Below are 18,925 nucleotides of genomic sequence, written 5' to 3'. Positions count from 1 at the left end.
CTCAAATTGTAAGATGTAATATAAAGCACTATTTTAAAACTTACCGCGAGTATTTCGCAAGAATATGACTGTTAATCGGCACTTTGTCGAAGCCTACTTAACTAAGAGTGTCTCAGATGAATCAATGAGCAGTAAACAGCAAGGATAGGAAGGATTCATTCGCTGAGTTGACTGAATGCAAATATTGATATCATTTTATGCTGTGAAGCCTTTCATGTCATTGTGGAAGACTTGGTGACATATATTGATTTCATGTCGATGCATGTGTTGCGCCCTTCAGCATGAGTTTTGTAAGGTACGAGGTTCATTTGTTTTGGTCTTGTGTAATTCGTGTTCCTGAGGCTAAATACGCATTGTTGCTGCAAAACAGGACGGTGTCCTTAATGACTCTGAGCAATGATGGCGCGAGATTCCCCGCTCCCGTAGCACCCCTAGTATGTTGTACTTCCATAACGTCATGTAGCGTGGTACTCCGACGATATAGTTTAATCACATTGTGCACTCATGCAGACGGTGTGCAGAAGGTCAGCAAACGCTCTCAGTTTTTCCAACAATCCTTCGAGCCCATTTTGTTCTTTTTGCCTGGTATGTTGAATGGCGATTGTCATAATTGCTGACAGATTTGTTGTTATTTGGCACAATGAACACGCCAAAATATTACGCATGAATGACTGGCGCGCATGTATAGGCAGCTATTCTTTGGCGCTTGCGACAGGTGTCATCGTACATTGCAAATATTGTGGGTCTATGCAGGAAATTAGGGAGTAGTTTCATAGATATTGCCTTGCAAGAGTGACATCACACTGCGAGCATTACAATATGAGGGCAATGCCGCTACCGTAACACATACATGCAGCGTGCATGCAGATTGCAATAGTTTCATTTTATATTAAATATGCACAGCTGAACTGACGCCATATGCTTATGCAGTAGCAACATTTTTGGTGCAGTATCTGCGATGGGAGCTGATTCAGGGGCAAGGCAAGCAAAATTAAGATTAAGAAAGAAAGCACGTATCTGATTTGGCGCTTAAACTAAACATAGGCTGATTCATGCTGATGTCTTGGGAAACGTGTTACACTGCATATGTTATGAGCGAAGGTCATGTGATTACAGCAGTAGCCCAATTATTGTCGAGGTTAATGTGATTAGCTTTGTAACGACACACCATATTGCTACTACAAAGGCACGTCGAGTATGAGGCCACCTATGAAAGCCGGGCTCCTCTTGGATGGATACTATGAGCGTCACTTTTGGAACGGGGCGATGGGTTGCACCACCAAGCTCTTGTTATTATATTGCCTAATGTCCTACCTAAGTTAAAAAGAAAAGGAAAAACCCTACCGTGAATTCCCACAACCGATTCCCTATTGTGAACTTTGTTTTTACACGCCTCCGTTATGGTCGTTTATCTACTTTTCTTCCACCAATCTTCCAATTGGCGCTTACGACTATCCTGCTGCGGACGTGTTTACTTTCTCCCTGCTCTCGCTGAACCCAAGGACTTTAGGGAGGCCAGAGACGCCTAAACCGGCCGCTAGGCAGATATCTTCATATTCTAATAAAACGTGTTTTATCGTTTCCCTAGCTTTACTGCAGCCACTACACATCCCTTAACACTACTAATCTTCTAGTACTTATGCGCAACAACTTACGAGGCGCGCTGCCAGAACGGGCTTTCTATGAGGATGCGAAATTTCCGCACAAAAGGAACATAGAGAAATGACGGGAAGATTTTTGTTTACAATATTCACGCAATGAAGAAGGAAAAGCATGTAGCAACAGCACCTAGCTCTAATGTTAACACACATTTCCAGCATGTCAGAACGATCGTGTATGCGTACATTCTCTTCGTCTACATCTGCAGTTATTGTTTCTTGTTCATTTTCGTTTGCAATCCCGAGAATTGTATTGCGACCGCGGCGGCAACAGATTCTGCCTATTGTTTACGAGCGCAATATGTCCAAATCTTGTCTGACTGATCCAAAAAGGCACCACTGTATCTTGAAGGAGCCATACAATTCCCAACTTTCTAGCGTTTAGGGCCGCAGCATTCTCAGAAAAACTGCGGGGTTAGTTACCCTCCTCCCCCCATTTCCTCCTTCTCATTAGCTCTATTATAAACGCTGTCGAAAGCTGAAGAAAGGGTGGAGACACCATTTGGAGCTTTCAATGTCGTTTCCTTTTCGCGAGGCTCAGAGCGGTATCGATACGGCGACAGGAATCACCATTCTGAATACCCGCGAGTGCTAGCTTTCGGACGGCAAAAAACACGCAAACGTGACGAACGAATGGTACGCGGCCCGGGGCCAACCGGTACACGCTGAAAAATTTTCATTTGTTATTTTTGCACGCAAGTGTTGTTTAATTTCCGCGAAAATATATCGTGTACCTAGACGCATTCACGACCGCGTGCGTGCGTGAGATTCGGGTAACACGATGTTAGAACGAGGAAGAATTGATAATATATTGTGCGAATCACAAAGGGCGAACACACCAGCGGATCACTTAGGCACGTAGGGCTTTCTGGGCCACACATTTCGGCGACAAGGTAGCCTAAAAAATTAAATTATGGGGTACGGACCTGTAGGTTACAGTGATGTCGTATTCTTGTAGTCTGAGGCTCCACCGCGTCAGTCGTCCTCAAGGATCCTTTAAATTATCTGGCCAACACAACGCGTGATGGTCGCGGACCGCTTTGAATGGCCTCCCATATACGTAGGGGCGAAATTTCGCAGTAGCCCAAATGATGGCGCGGCATTCCTTTTCAGTCGTAGAATAATTGCCTTCCGCCTTTGACAGCGACCGGCTAGCGTAAGATATCACCCGTTCAAGTCTGTCTTTCCTCTGGACTAGGACGGCACCGAGGCCTAGGCTACTGACGTCAGTGTGGATTTCGGTATCGGCGTTCTCGTCGAAGTGTGCAAGTACCGGAGGCGACTGCATGCGTCGTTTGAGTTCTTGAAATGCATCGGCCTGCGGCGTTTCCCACTTGAACTCGACATCACATTTGGTTACATGCGTTGGCGGCTCCGCGATGCGTGAAAACCTCTTGACAAATCGCCTGTAGTAGGCACACATGCCAAGGAATCTACGCACTGCCTTCTTGTCGATGGGCCGCGGGAACTTTGCGATGGCAGCTGTCTTCTGCGGGTCGGGGCGGACTCCAGATTTGCTGATGACGTGGCCTAGAAACAGAAGCTCGCTGTAAGCGAAACGGAACTTTTCCGGCTTCAGAGTAAGCCCTGATGACCTGATGGCCTCTAGTACTATTTGCAAGCCGCCTAAGGTGGTCGTCAAAATTTTCGGCGAAGACAACGACGTCATCCAAGTAAACGACACAGGTCTGCCACTTCAATCCTGCTAAAACCGTGTCCATCACGCGCTGGAACATGCAGGCGTCGAGCACAGTCCAAATGGCATAACCTCGAACTCGTAGAGGCCGTCTGGGGTGATGAAGGCGGTATTTTCTGGATCTCTTTCGTCGACTTCTATTTGCCAATAGCCTGATTTGAGGTCCATCGACGAGAAGTATTTAGCGTTGCAGAGCCGATCCAATGCGTCGTCTATCCGTGGGAGGGGGTATACGGCCTTCTTCGTGATCTTGTTCAGACGACAATAATCGACGCAGAAACGTAGGGTTGCGTCCTTTTTCTTCCCGAAGACTACAGGAGATGCCCAATGGCTTTTTGATGGCTGGATGATGTCGTCGCGCAGCATTTCGTCGACTCGGTGCCTGATAGCTTCACGTTCTCGCGTAGAAACTCGATAAGGGCTCTGGCGGAGTGGTCGAGCACACTCTTCGGTTATTATGCGATGCTTTGCGACTGGTGCTTGTCGAATCCTTGATGAAGTCGAAAAGCACTCTTTGTATCGTCGAAGTTGACTTCTGAACTGATGTTGCTTAATCGTGGGGAGACTTGGATTTATGTCGAAGTCTGGTTCGGGAACTACGGTCATCGGGGTAGATGCGGCAGAATCCGCGAGGACAAACGCATTGCCGGTTTCCAGAATTTACTCGATGTATGGGATCGTCGTGCCCATGTTGATGTGCTTGAACTCCTGGCTGAAGTTTGTCAGCAACACTTTCGTGTTTCCTCCGTGCAGACGAGCGATCCCTCTTCCGGCGCAAATTTCGCGGTCGAGCAGTAGACGTTGGTCGCCTTCGATGACGCCTTTTACGTCAGCGGGTGTCTCGGTGCCGACCGAAATAACAATGCTGGAGCGAGGCAGGATGCTCACTTGATCTTCGAGCACACTCAAGGCGTGGTGACTACTAGGGCAATCCGGCGGTATCGCTTTAACTTCCGACAGCGTTATTGACTTCGATTTCAGGTCGATGATTGCGCCGTGTTGGTTTAGGAAGTCCATACCGAGAATGACGTCTCGTGAACACTGTGGAGGATAGCGAAGGTGGCAGGGTAAGTCTGGTCATGAATGGTAATTCTTGCCGTGCAGATTCCAGTCGGCGTGATGAGCTGACCTCCAGCGGCCCGAATATGAGGGCCTTCCCATGCGGTCTTAACTTCCTTCAACTGGGCGGCGATAAGTCCACTCATGACGGAGTAATCCGCTCCTGTGTCTAAGGCGGTGACTGCGTGGCCGTCGAGAAGCACGCCGAGGTCGGTGGTTCTTTGCCTTGCGTTACAGTTAGGTCTTGGCGTCGGATCACGGCTGCGTCGCGTTGGCCTGTGGCTGATACGTGACGTCGTCAGGTCGTCTTTCGTCATCGTATTCTTTGCTTCCAGACTACGTCGGGATGGCGGCGTTTCGTTCACATGTCGTCTAGACAGGATTTCCGGCGTCTTCGTCGGCGGCGGATGATCTTCGTCACTTCGACGAACAGCAACCGCACCTCCATCCGTAGCTGCTCTTAGTATTCCGGATACGGGCTTGCAGAGCGGCCCCGTGCTGGGCCAGTGTATGGACGGCGCTGTCACGACAGGTAGTGGCCTGGTGACGGTGAACGGGACGGTCGTCGAGGGCTCCACTGAGTAGCGGGGAGGTAGTCGGCGATGTCACGAGGGCGTTCACCTTCCCGAGGGCGCGGTGCGTTGAATGCGAACCCTCGCAATCCCAGGTCGCGGTATGGTCATCGACGGTACACATGGCCGGCTTGGCCGCAGTGATAGCAGAGCGGGCGGTGGTCAGGAGCGCACCAAACGTCTGTCTTCCTCGGGTAGCTGCGCTGGGCGACGGGTGGGCGTGCCGGCGGCGGTGGCGGTGGTCGACGGAATTGCGACGTTACAGGGCCCTGGCGTGGTCGTTGAGGGAGACCTTGACGGCGGGCGACGGCGGCGTAGGTCATCGCTTTTGGCTGGGGTTGCGATGATTGTGGTTGCGCCTCGGGAACTCCGAGCGATCGCTGAACCTCTTATTTGATGATTTCAGCAATTGAGTCCACTTGGGACTGCGACCTTCGGTAGAACTTTTGCAGCTCCTCTCGTACGACCGCTCGGATAGTCTCGCGTAGATCGTCGGTGGCCAGTGATGGAACTCCGGCGTAGTTTGTAGAGTTCGTGTGGCAGTCGAATTGCCGGTTTCGCATCTCGAGTGTTTTCTCGATGCTGGTGGCCTCTCGAAGAAAGTCGTCGACGGTCTTCGTTGGGCTTCGTACCATTCCGTCAAAAAGTTCCTCCTTTACACCACGCATCAGTAGGCGGGCTTTCTCCTCCTTGGGCATTTGAGGGTCGGCGTGGTGGAATAGACGGCTCATTTCCTCCGTGAAGATCGCGGTTGTCTCAATAGGTAGCTGCACTCGGGTTTCTAATAGCGCTTGGGCTCGTTCTCGGCGTACGACGCTTGCGAATGTCTCCAGAAAGCCGCTTCGCAACAGGTCCCAGGTCGTTAGGGTGGCTTCTCGGTTCTCAAACCACGTCCTGGCAGCGTCTTTCAATGCGACGAAAACATGCCTCAGTTTGTCGTCGCTGTTCCAGCTGTTAAATGTAGCGACTCTCTCATATGTCTCAAGCCAGCTTTCCGGGTCTTCGAACGTTGAACCGCGGAACGTCGGAGGCTCCCTGGGCTGCTGCAGCACGATGGGGGACGCTGGGGCTGCCATTGGGGTGAACTTGGTGGCAATCTTCCTGCTCGTCTCAGGCGAACGACCGTGCTTCGGGGGCAGTCTTTGCAGCCTGCGGCTACCACGCTGGTTCTTGTTGACGTTGGTGATTTCTTCCGTGTTCGGCGTTTGGTCAAGCCTTTGTGGGGGCGTCCGGTACATGAACGCGAAGCACCTGCCCCAGATGTCACGTGGTAGTGACGGTAAAGAAAACAGCCAAACTGGGAAAGACGAAACTAGCGTTTTATTGGGCGAACCTGTGCCCACAAAACAGGCTACACTTATAGCACAGCGAACACGGTCGGCGATCGTCGAAAATCTGATCAGCGGGTCAAGCGTGTCGGTTTTTATACAGCAGTCGTCGAATGTTCCAGACTAATCGTTGGGACCTGCGTGCCTTCCACAAAGTTCTACACGATTCGTGTCACGCGATGAAATCAGATAACACAAGGTTCGGTGAAAACAGACATCGGGTAGAAGCATCGATAACTTTCCAGAAACTTCGGATACATGCAGGCGCGTCACGCGCTGTGCGATAACAGTTGTTAGGCGGCGAAAGGTGGTCGCCCGATAAAGATAAGTACACGTGTCAATATATATATATATATATATATATATATATATACACACATACAGGGTGTCCCAGCTAACTTGGACCACGATCTTAAAAATACCCTAGAGCTCTGGAGAAATCCTACCGACTGCATAGTAGCCGTAGTCGCATGTGCTTACAGCCAGTATTTTTTTTTTTCATCTCGAAGTATTACATAATTAATTGCTTTTGATTAGTGAACTCTTTAATTATTGCTTGATCGAATCGCAAACATATCAATTTTAAAGTTGTAGCGCACCTTAAGTAACCTCCGAATCAAGCATTTATTTCGTGCTGAAGTAGGACTAGTTTTTTCCAAGAAAAAAACAAAAGCCGGCGAAATACGCGAAATAGATGCGCACTCGCACGCCGCTATTCAAGCGCCTACAAGCAACCATTGAAAGATATACGGCCGCATTCTCTTATCGCCCCATCGTACAAGGCTCCGCTACGCTCATCAATGCGCCAGCGGCGTGTTTTCTTGATACCGCGACCATTACATAGTGTGAAGCCCTGTATCGAGTTGCCGCCGCTAGTAAAGCCGTGTATCCGTGGCTATTCGCTTGGGAGCGCTTGAGTAGCGGCGCGCAAGCGCGTAGCTATTTCGTATTTTGAATGTTTCGCACGCTTTTGTGCTTTCTCGGCAAAACCAACGAGGCAAAGCTGAGCACTAAACAAATGCTTGATTCGGAGGTTATTTGAGGTGCCCTACAACTTTGTAATTGATATGTTTGAGACTCAAGCTATAATTCAAGAGTCCACTAATTAAAAGTAATTAATTAAGTTATATTTCATGATGACAAAATACTGGCCGTAAGTACATACGACTACGGCTGCTATGCAGTCGGTACGAATTCTCTAGAGCTCTGGGTATGTTTAAAATCGTGGTCCAAGTTAGCTGGGACACCCTGTATATGGGTCATTCCATCTCAAGTGTACTCGGTGTTTTTCGACCATCTCCGATTCTGCTGGATAAAATCATACTGTTTTACCTCAGTGTGGGAAGTAATTATTTAAGCGATTTTATTTTCTACAAAAATTTTCTAATGCCATGAGGACGCTTAGAAGGTTGCGCACACAAGTGAAACTATGCCAAGCAGAAAAATTTCTACAAATTTATTGCTTTGACCTGTTGCTGTGAATGTTCTTTTATACAGTCGCCAGACGGTACTCTTTCTTGACTGTTGTCGTTTATTACTTTTTTGTTTTAATTTACATAATTTCTAGTCGTAAGGAAAAGCCAACAATTGCCCCTTTAATATTTTTTATTAAAGAAACTAACATTTCCATGACAAATATATTCACAATATGGGCTTGGTATTTGTGTATACTCGTTGATAAAAATACTCTGGTATGAAATAAAACCTAAACATTTGCTTAATGTCATGGCAAAAATGAAAAAAAAAATATGGTCTGACTCAATTTGTGGCTTCATTTTCACAATGTAGTGTTCCAAGCAAAAATCTGGCTTAGTCAGCATTGCATACTATGCTTTGCTGCCTATCCATGTAGAAAGATTGAAAGGACTGAATTTTGCTTTAGGCGAGAAAAGAATGTTTGAACTGCACAATCACAAGGCTGCGCACATCAACTTTGTTTCGCCTTCACTGCATAGCACGTCGGTCGGCGTTTGCGCCTGGCTAATTTTACGTGTTTCTTCTCGTTCTTTTTGAAGAGAAGGTCTTTGTTGGCGACGTCAAGTTGATTTGGCGTTCGTGGAGACTGAGTTTCTGGCCATTGTAATCTTGTAAAAGTAGATGATTTCAGGCCTTCCAGCGCACGTAGGACAAGAAAATAGGCGTCTGAGTTAAGCTTGAAACGAAAAAAACGCACAAAGTTAGCGTACAAATATATGAAGTGAAGTTAAAACACGTAATTCTAACAAAATACTGCAAAATAAATTAAATCCACATGTCCCCGTTCACACAAAGCGCGCCAGAACAGGAACCAGTACTGGGGCTTTATTCAACAAACAGGCGATTTGTGGCGTTCTGCTAAACCTAAAGCAACGAAAAAGGCCACTGGCCCACTGGATATTGAGAACGTTTGCAAAGCAGCTTTAAATGTGCGGTTGGAACACGTCTTCGTATCGTAAAGGCGTAAATAGCCCAAAATTTTAGACAGCAATCTCTCCGGGATTGGCCGATAATTTTCGTAGAGCCACACTACCGGTTCCAGATTTAGGCGCTAGCAGTGTGAACGGGCACATGGGGATTTCTTTCGCAATTACGCGTTGTAACTTCTCTCTATATAGTTGTACGCTAATTTGTGCGTACCCAATGGTCAGCCACACAAGCTGGCGGCAAAATGGTTGGAGAACCAGGCCGAGCAATAGGCAAAAAGGTAGCCCCCGAAAATTTCGTGAAGTCCCGAAAGAATGCTAAGGAATTTAATAGTTTGAGTTCTCACAATACACAAGGAATAAAAGCAGAGCGTCCATTTTGTGTTGGAGTTAAGAGATTATCTTACCACGTAGATTCGTTGAGGGTTCATGTTCAATATCTTAAGATAAAAAGACTCAGCAAAGTGGCTTTTAGTGCCGGGTTTCATCACGTGATGAGCGTTCAAGTAAAAAAGGTCAAAGCCACTCTCCAAGACGTGCAATTTGAATAGGCATGCATTACAAGACGGATCGTAGTAGATGCCTCTGAAGACGTCATCGCCGACCCCGCCCCCAATTACAGGTCTGTAGGTGGAAAAAAACAAAGCAGTGTTTGAATGGTGCCTCTAAAAGGCGAAATGAAGCAGTTTTTACAGCCGCACATAAGCGTCAATAAATAAATAGAATATTTTTCCATGGCCAAATCTACATACATACGATGATTGGAAAGCATCAGAAGAATAAAAATACTGATTAGGCTCAGGTGACACAAAAAGCAGAGTGACGGTTCACCCGCTGACGAGCCATCAACTTCGCCAACAATGACATTAAGAAGTGATGTACGTAGGCTATTCCCTGCAATATTTTACAATATTCAATAGGCCAACATTGAAGCACAGGAGCATGGACTCTCTCCGTACGAGCAGTAAGGTCGTTCTTTGATGGCGATTGCTAATGGCATCCGATAGGAATCGTGATGGCGACAAATAGTCACCTAGCCTGTGCAAACTAATTACGGGCTACCACGTCGCAATGTCGCAGTCTGGCTATACCTGTTTTATCTTTATTAATCACCATCATCATCATCATCATCATCATCATCATCATCATCAGTCTGGTTACGCCCACTACATGGCAAAGGCCTCTCCCATACTTCTCCATCTACCCCGGTCATATGCTAATTGTGCCCACATTGCCGCTGCAAACTTGTTAATCTCATCCGCTCACCTAACTTTCTGCCGCCCCTTTCTACGCTTCCCTTCCCTTAGAACCGTAACCTTTATGATCCGTAACCCTAACCGGTCCGGTCCGTAACCCTTAATGACCGTCGGTTATCTTTTCTCCTCATTACATGTCCCGCCCATGCCGATTTCTTTTTCTTGACTTCAACTAAGATGTCATTAACTAGCGTTTGTTCCCTCACCCAATCTGCTCTTTTCTTATCCCTTAACGTTACACCCATCATTATTCTTTCCATAGCTCGCTGCGTCGTCCTCAATTGGAGTAGAACCCTTTTCGTAGGCCTCCAGGTTTCTGCCTCGTGCGCAAGTACTGGTAAGATTCTGGAGGGATAATGGCAACCTGCTGTTCATGGTCTGGGAATTCCTGCCAAACCCACCCCAGCCCATTCTTATTCTTCTGATTATTTCAGTCTCGTGATCCGGGTCCGCGCTCACTACCTGTCCTAAGTAGATGTATTCTTTTACCACTTCCAGTGCCTCGCTACCTATCGTAAACTGCTGTTCTCTTCCGATACTGTTAAACATTACTTTAGATTTCTGCAGATTAACTTTTAGATCCACCCTTCTGCTTTGCCTCTCCAGGTCGGTGATCATGCATTGCAATTGGTCCCCTGAGTAACAAAGCAAGGCAATATCACTGCAAATCGCAAGTTACTAAGGTATTCTCCATTAACTCTTATCCCCACTTCTTCCCATTCCAGGTCTGTGAATATCTCCTCTAAACACGCTGTGAATAGCATTGGAGAGATCGTATCTTCCTGCCTGACGCCTTTCTTTATTGGGATTTTGTTGCTTTCTTTATGGATGACTATGGTGGCTGGGGAGCCGCTATAGATATCTTTCAGCATTTTTACATACCGCTCCTCTACACCCTGATTCCGTTATGCCTCCATGACTCCTGAGGTTTCGACTGAATCAAACGCTTTCTCGTAATCAATGAAAGCGATATATAAAGGTTAGTTATATTCCGCACATTTCTCTATCACCTGAGTGATAGTGTGAATATGGTCTATTGTTGAGTAGCCATTACGGAATCTTGCCTGGTCCTTTGGTTGACAGAAGTCTAAGGTGTTCCTGATTCTATTTGCGACTACCTTAGTAAATACTTTGTAGGCAACGGACAGTAAGGTGATCGGTCTATAATTTTTCAATTCTTTGTCGTCCCCTTTCTTATGGATTATGATTATGTTAGCGTCCTTCCTAGATTCCGGTACGCTCGAGGTCATGAGGCATTGCGTATACAGGGTGGCCAGTTTTTCTAGAACAATCTGCCCACCATCTTTCAACAAATCTGCTGTTAACTGATCATCGCCACCTGCCTTCCCCCTTTACATAGCTCCCAAGTCTTTCTTTACTTCTTCCGGCGTTACCTGTGGGATTTCAAATTCATCTAGAATACTATCTCTTCCATTACTATCGTGGGTGCCACTGGTACTCTGTAAATCTCTATGGAACTCCTCAGCCACTAAAACTATCTCATCCATATTAGTAATAATATTGCCGGCTTTGTCTCTTAGCGCATACATCTGATTCTTGCCTATTCCTAGTTTCTTCGCCACTGCTTTTAGGCTTCCTCCATTTATGAGAGTATGTTCAATTCTATACATATTACACTTCCTTATGTCAGCTGTCTTACGCTTGTTGATTAACTTGGAAAATGCTGCCAGTTATATTCTAGCTGTAGGGTTAGAGGCTCTCATACATTAGCGTTTCTTGATCAGATCTTTCGTCTCCTGCGATAGCTTATTGGCATCCTGTCTAGCGGAGTCACCACCGACTTCTATTGCACACTCCTTAATGATGGCCATAAAATTGTCGTTCATGTCTTCAACACTAAGATCCTCCTCCTGAGTTAAAGCCGAATATCTGTTTTGTAGCTTGATCCAGAATTCCTGTATTTTCCCTATTACCGCTAACTCATTGATCGGTTTCTTATGTACCAGTTTCTTCCGTTCCCTCATCAAGTCTAGGCTAATTTGAGTTCTTACCATCCTATCGTCACTGCAGCGCACCTTGCCGAGCATGTCCACATCTTGTATGGTGCCAGGGTTAGCGCAGAGTAGTCGATTTCATTTCTAGTCTCGCCATTCGGGCTCCTCCACGTGCACTTTCGGCTATCCCACTTGCGGAAGAAGGTATTCATCATCCGAATATTATTCTGTTCCGCAAACTCTACAAATAACTCTCCCCTGCTTTTCCAAGAGCCTATGCGACATTCCCACACTGACTTGTCTCCAGCTTGTTTCTTGCCTACCGTGGCTTTGAAGTCGCCCATCAGTACAGTGTATTTTGTTTTGACTTCCCCCATCGCCGATTCCACGCCATCATAGAAGCTTTCGACTTCCTGGTCATCATGACTGGAAGTAGGGGCGTAGACCTCTACGACCTTCAATTTGTACCTCTTATTGAGTTTCACAACAAGACCTGCCACCCTCTCGTTAATGCTATATAATTCCTGTGTTACCAGCTATATCCTTATTATTCAGGAATCCGACTGCTTGTTCTCGTCTGTCCGAAAAGCCCCGGTAGCACAGGATGCGCCCGCTTTTTATCTTTATTGTTATACCTTTAATAACTCTAACTTCTAATATGTCTCCTATGTACTTCAACTGAGGAGCTGCTCCCTACTTTTCTTGAACCATATTGGCGGCAATTAGCGACCACCTGGCCACTTTCATGTTCTTATAGTTATCACGGCCCTGAATAAGAATAAATAGAAGATCGCGCAGAACCTGTTTATTGATGAATGTCGGTGTTAGTGCGATTAACACTGAAGTAGTGTAGGTACACAGCGCAGTGCCAACGCTCAAAAGCATGCGCAGCTGGCCTTCGCTCCTGCGCTTGGATGGATGGAGGGATGTAATGAGCGTCCCTTTGGAACGGGGAGGTGGGTTGCGCCACAAAGCTCTTGCTATTACACTGCTTAATGTGCTACCTAGGTTAAAAAATAAAATAAAAAATAAAAAAAATGAACTCCCACAAGCAATTTTCTGACCCACCGTTGCGAACTTTGCTTTTGTACGTCTCTGTCTTGTATCGTTTCCCTAATTTTCTTCCAGCAATCTTCCAGCTGCCTCTAACTAATCTCCATTGCTGGCATGTTTACCTTTGCCCTGCTCTCGCTGAACCCAAGGGCTTCAATGAAATAAATTAAATTAAATTATGGGGTTTTCCGTGCCATAACCACTTTCTGATTATGAGGCACGCCGTAGTGGAGGACTCCGGAAATTTCGACCACCTGGGGTTCATTAACGTGCACCTAAATCTAAGTACACGGGTGTTTTCGCATGTCGCCCCCATTGAAATGCGGCCGCCGTGGCCGGGATTCGATCCCGCGACCTTGTGCTCAGCAGCCTAACATCATAGCCACTGAGCAAGGCTTCAATGAGGTCATTGGTGCCAGTAGTGGAAGCGTAGTGGTCGAAGCATATGACGCATCTACATTTGCCTATTTTACAGCTTGTTTCCCGCTGCCATCTTCAGCAAGCGACATACTGAAAAGCTTTAGGAGACAGTCCGGGAAATTTTGCCGCTGCTTTCGGTTGCGCTGGATCATCTCAGCGCATAGGGACGACTGCCCCTTCTACGCATTGCCAGTGTCTGGACACGTGTGGTTCACTGGTGTATCTGGACACTGCGGACTTGGCGCTATCAGCATCACCGGACTGTTTAAAAGGAGCTATCCAGCAGGTGTGCCTTTCCTTGGCAGCAGTGGCAGCATAGTGGTCAAGGCATCTCACGCGTCTACATTTGCCTTGTTTACAGGTTGGTGTTTCCTGCACGGGTGCCATTTTTTGGTCCTTGTTTCTTTTTGCTCTTTCGCTGTCACGGCTGCCCGGCTTAGTTTCTACTTGGCACCTTTATTTTGAGTGTGTTTTTGTGTGTGCTGATACTGTCTTGAGTCATGCAGAAGTCAATCAATGATTTAAGAGATGAACTGCAGCAGGAGTTAAAGACAGTCCGTGATGCTGTAGAGAGGGAGTTCCGCGCTAAGATGACAGCACTCTAGCAGCGAGCGCATCGCCGCGCGCTCTCGTGGTGACGCACCTGGTGACGAGACCGACGCTGCGCGCATGCGCATCCTTTCTTACTTGCGAGCATGTCTGTTTACTAGGTGGGAGCCGCCGCTGATCGGTTGTCTGGGGCGCGCCGGCATGGGCCGTCGCTGCAGTGGCACGCTGCTGACTCATCGGCGATTAGCGGCGCGTGTCGCTCGCTTGCCCATACACTTGCACACGCCTATGATAACGCTTGTCGGTTATCTTCGCCACTTTTCCGGCCATGATAAAGCAATAAAGAGACGATCACAAAATGCACAGCACCTTAGCCGATGCGGTATCAAATGGTCGCGCTTGCATTCACTCATACACGATGTGACAGTTTCACAGCCCGCATAGCCATAAGTTATGCCCGCACAGCTTGTTTCCTATATTTTTATTTGGCCTGCAGCATTACACTGGTTACTGCTTCTCAGTGCCCTCTCGAGTATACAGCGTCTTGTTTGACCGTTCAAATGTGAAGAGGCCGCATCGTGCGACAGGCACTCTGGATATTTCATTGTTTGCGGTGTTGTAATTGTTGCTTTATTTATTTTACACGGCCTTCACACGCGCTGCGCTGATAATTGGCGAAGACGAGCGTTATCGTAATCGGGTGCCAGTGCCAGGGCAATCGAGCGAGAAGCGCCTGTCAACTGCGGTGCAGAACGAGTTACCGATGACTCAGCAGCAGCGTGCCACTGCAGCGACGGTCCCTGCCGGCGCGCCCCAGACAACCGATCAGCGGCGGCTCCCAGCTAGTAAACCGACATGCTCGCAGGTAAGAAAGGATGCGCATGCGCGCAGCATCGGTCTCGTCACCAGGCGCGTCACCGCGAGAGCGCACGGCGATGCGCTCGCTGCTGCTTCGGCGGCCGTGTGCGGCGGTCCGGAGACTTTTGTCCCCGAAAGTACAGTTCACGGGACGACAGAAGCGGGATGCCCTGCTTGAGAAGGCAAGAAAACTGCGCCTTAAGAACAGCGACTTTGGCCTGTCTACGTGAGTGAACACTTATGTCCAACGCCAAAACGTCTCCTCGGAACCGCTTCGTCTAAAAATCGCGAAAATGGGTGCAAATACGTATGCTGCCGTAATGAGGAGATCATTGCGAAAAAGTCGGACGGATCAGACACTTGGCATAAGGCAGGAGTACGATCTGGAAAAGATCCAATGAACAGCTCAGCATGCTTATCGAGTACACTTCAAAATGATGCAGTGCGAAGACAATGAATTGCGGTGCCACATTAGTAACAAAAGCAAAGATATAACCGAAACTGCTGGGACCAGTCAGGCAGTACTAAATCAAACACGAAGGCGCAGACCGAGACGTAAACCTCGGAGTATTTTTACCCTTACTTTTGTTGAAACATTCTCTAAAGGATATGAAATCGGCACTTGGCAACGACTGTGATCGTGGATGCATTCAAACACGAGGACAGTTTCACAAGCTGTAATGTTGTTGATACCGGGTACAATAAATGAAATGAGAGAGTCAGTACAATGTGAAGTCAGATATTCGATGTTCTTCATCGTTTTGCTGATGAGAATGCAGATAACCTTTTTCATGAATCGGTAGTGAGTGAGTGAGTGAAAACTTTTGAGTCGTTCAAGAGTTTCGCGGTTACGAGGTCTCCGTCGTCTTCATCTTCTTGGCGCTGGCGACTTGAGACGTAGACATGGCGCGGTCGCTCATGCGCGTTAATAGTGGCCGGGACATTCTGGTCAGTATGTGCTTTCATTGAGCAAATGCTAGACCAAAAGTGTTGTTTTTCTCGTCCGTGATGGCTTCGTCGACAAATGAAACTGCAAAACTGATGCAGCTAAGTGACTTAACTGTGACTTAATTTCAGCAGTGCTGTAACTGTGTCCATTTTAACTTGACATCCGGTAGCAATAAGTGCGACGACGTTGAATGTTTCTTTAGCGAGTTTAAGATTATCTTTGATATTGTGACGTTTACGGAAACGTAGTTTACTTGCGAAGAGGATCTGTTTGAAATGCATGGATATAAGTGTTACTTTGTAAACCGCTATCAGGAACGTGGTGGAGGCGTGCCCATTTTGGACTCATATGAAGTGCATTGCGAATTACTAACTGAACATTGTTGTTCTACTCCTCATTATGAAACACTTGTTCTCAAATCATGGAAATATTTATTCTGTGTCTGCTACGCCCACCTCGCGGTGACGTTTCCTCCTTGTTTAGCTTTTTAGATTCACTCCGGGAATTTGTTAACTATCATAAATATCAAATAATTTCAGCCGGCGATTTTAATATTAATTTACTTACAGACAACCACAATAAAGCTGCCCTTGAGTCTCCCTTAGATATACACAATTACCAAAATGTAATAACTTCACCAACGAGGCCGATAACAACAACAGAAACTCTTCTTGATCTCTTCATTACAAATGTTGATTTGTGCTGTATGCACTGTGGTATTATAAGCTACTGCCTCAGGGACCATCTTCCAATATTTATTTCTGTAAATGAATCGTCTAAAATTATTGACACGCTACGCCTGCGGCACACATTTATTACTGATCACATAACTCTCTCACATTAATCACTTTTCGTGAATCTATCACACAGGTAAACTGGGATAATGTTTTGAGTGAACGTAGTCTGGAAATCGCCTGCGACAGGTTCTTAGAACAGTTTACATCTATCTACAATTCATGCTTTTCAGAAAAAACATTTACCCGACCAAAGAAAGCTCGTAAGCCATAGATAACTACTGAAATTTTGCATCTAATAAGAAAACGAGAGCAGCTATACAAAACATTCATTCAAACTAGATGTCCTCATACGCTTAGTGCCTTAAAAAACATAGAAAGCATGCCACTAAAGAACTTCGTGCTGCTGAAAACGGGTATTATTATAACCGCTTAATCTCGAGCCAATGCTCTCGGGACATGTGGCGCAAACTAAAGACGATATTTGGCAAAAGTACTGAACCTTACTGAACCAAAAGTACTGAAGGACAGCGTGGAAATTTCTGGAGCAGAACTAGCGTACTCATTTAATGATTCCTTTCTTTCTAATCTCCCATCATCATCTGGAGGTGACAGCCTGTCTTACATGCAGCCGCGCTGCGAGCATACAGTGTTTCTGTGGTCAGTATGTGAATCGGAAGTTATTACAACGCATACGAGTTTAAAAGACAGCACAGCCACAGATATGATGGATCTGCAGATAAAACAGCTAAAATCGTTATTGACATGATCGCACATTGCTTAACGCATACAATTAACAATTGTCTTTCATGTGCGGTGTTTCCTCGTGAAATGCAATGCGCAAAAATTACAGCAATCTACAAAAAAGGTGACAGGAATGATCTTACAAGCTACCGTCCAATCTCCATTCCACCAGTCTTTCCAAAACGTCTCGAAAACATAATTTTAACGCGTTTAATTTCATTTACTGATCACTAAAACATGCTAACTGACTCGCAGTAAGGCTTCGGCTACAGGCTACAGCATACGGCTACAGAGCTGGCATTGCTCATGCAAAAAGAAATGATACTTAAATATTTAAAAATTAGAGCTTGGTCCTTGGTATCTTTCTGGATTTCCCAAAAGCATTCAATCATATTAATCACAACATACTTGTGAAAAAAATGGAGCACTATGGCATTCGAGGGAAAGCTCTGTCACTCATTTCATCGTACCTACAGAATCGGTAAGAGTTTGTCATGATTAATGGTCACTCTTCTTGAGTCGAACTAGTTAATTTAGGTGTTACAGAGGGAAGTATTATGGGCCCTCTTCTCTTTGTTTTTTACATTAACGATATTGTTAACATTGATCGTATCGCCAAGTGTATATCATGCGCTGACAATACTAGCCTATTTTTTACCGGCTCGGATGTCGCATGCCTATCTTTTCGCGCAAATGAAACACTTCATCGCATTCACTTGTTGGCTACAAATAATGAATTAAGGCTAAACATTAGTAAAACAAAGCAGTTTTGCTTCATCCACGAAACAAATTCTGCTAAATCTCACAACTACTGCTAAACAATTTCGAAATAGAAGTGGTAGAAAGTTTTAAAACGCTTGGCGTGATTTCTCCAATAATTTGTCCTGGGATGCTCACATCAATTACCTAACGAAAAAAACAGTCCACAGAAATTGGTCTCATGCGTCGAGATTGCTTTAGGTTCCCTCTTTCTACTAACAATATTTTGTACAATGATCTATTTTCTTCTGCGCTAAACTATGGTGCGCTAGTTTGGGAACAACTAAAGAATATATGAAGAAACTTCTTTCGCTTCAGAAGCGTGCAACACGCCTTGTTTTTAAAGCTCTTTACCTAAGTCACACACAGGACATGTTGAGCAAGCTTAAGCTTGTAAACGTACAATCTCTGTACAATTTCAGACTACTTCGACAACACAAACTGGAAACAAACACCAAAAATTACCTTTTGAAATCACTGGCGAAGTTGCGAAAAAATTCCCCTGCATAAACACACGCTACACCGAAACATGGAAAGTTGATAGATGACGCTCGACCTACGGTAAGCAAATGTTAATGTACACATTACCGAGCTTGTGAAACGAGTTGGCCAAAAATGGCACGGATATAGAATTGATCTCTTTGAATCAGCTACGCAACATATATGTATAGCTCTTGTTACGTTTCGCCTACGACGCGCGGTATAGCCGGCGCAGATGCAACGGACGCCGGGGCTTCGTTCAAAGCGGCGGACATTTTGGCCCGTTCAGCGCTGCCGCAACGCCTCCCCGCCAAGCGCGTCCAGGCATGCTTCAATGCCACGTGTCTTCGTGTGCGCGCGTGTGTGTGTGTGCATGTTGGTGCCCACGCTTGTCGAAGCGCGGCAGCCGGGGAGAGGAGCTCCCCCAACTGTGAAGCGAGGAGGTCTGACCGG

General features: G+C 46.3%; 1 protein-coding gene across 3 annotated transcripts in view; it reads right to left on the bottom strand.

Annotated features, from left to right (window-relative positions):
- The window catches only part of LOC129382728 (uncharacterized), a 226,573-nt gene that overhangs the window by 4,262 nt on the left and 203,386 nt on the right, over positions 1–18,925 (bottom strand). For 2 of the 3 annotated variants that reach the window (XM_072288856.1, XM_072288857.1), the window contains exon 8: positions 9,123–9,339. The exons of the other annotated variant lie outside the window; for it this stretch is intronic. In XM_072288856.1, coding sequence (XP_072144957.1) covers positions 9,123–9,339 — 217 coding nt within the window. The remainder of the gene's footprint in view (positions 1–9,122; positions 9,340–18,925) is intronic. 3 annotated transcript variants of the gene reach the window in all.

The sequence above is a fragment of the Dermacentor andersoni genome, chromosome 6 (genome assembly GCF_023375885.2).
Source record: "Dermacentor andersoni chromosome 6, qqDerAnde1_hic_scaffold, whole genome shotgun sequence".
Taxonomy (NCBI): Eukaryota; Metazoa; Arthropoda; class Arachnida; order Ixodida; family Ixodidae; genus Dermacentor; species Dermacentor andersoni.
Note: the sequence above shows the minus strand (reverse complement) of the source record. Positions and strands in the feature narration are given on the sequence as shown.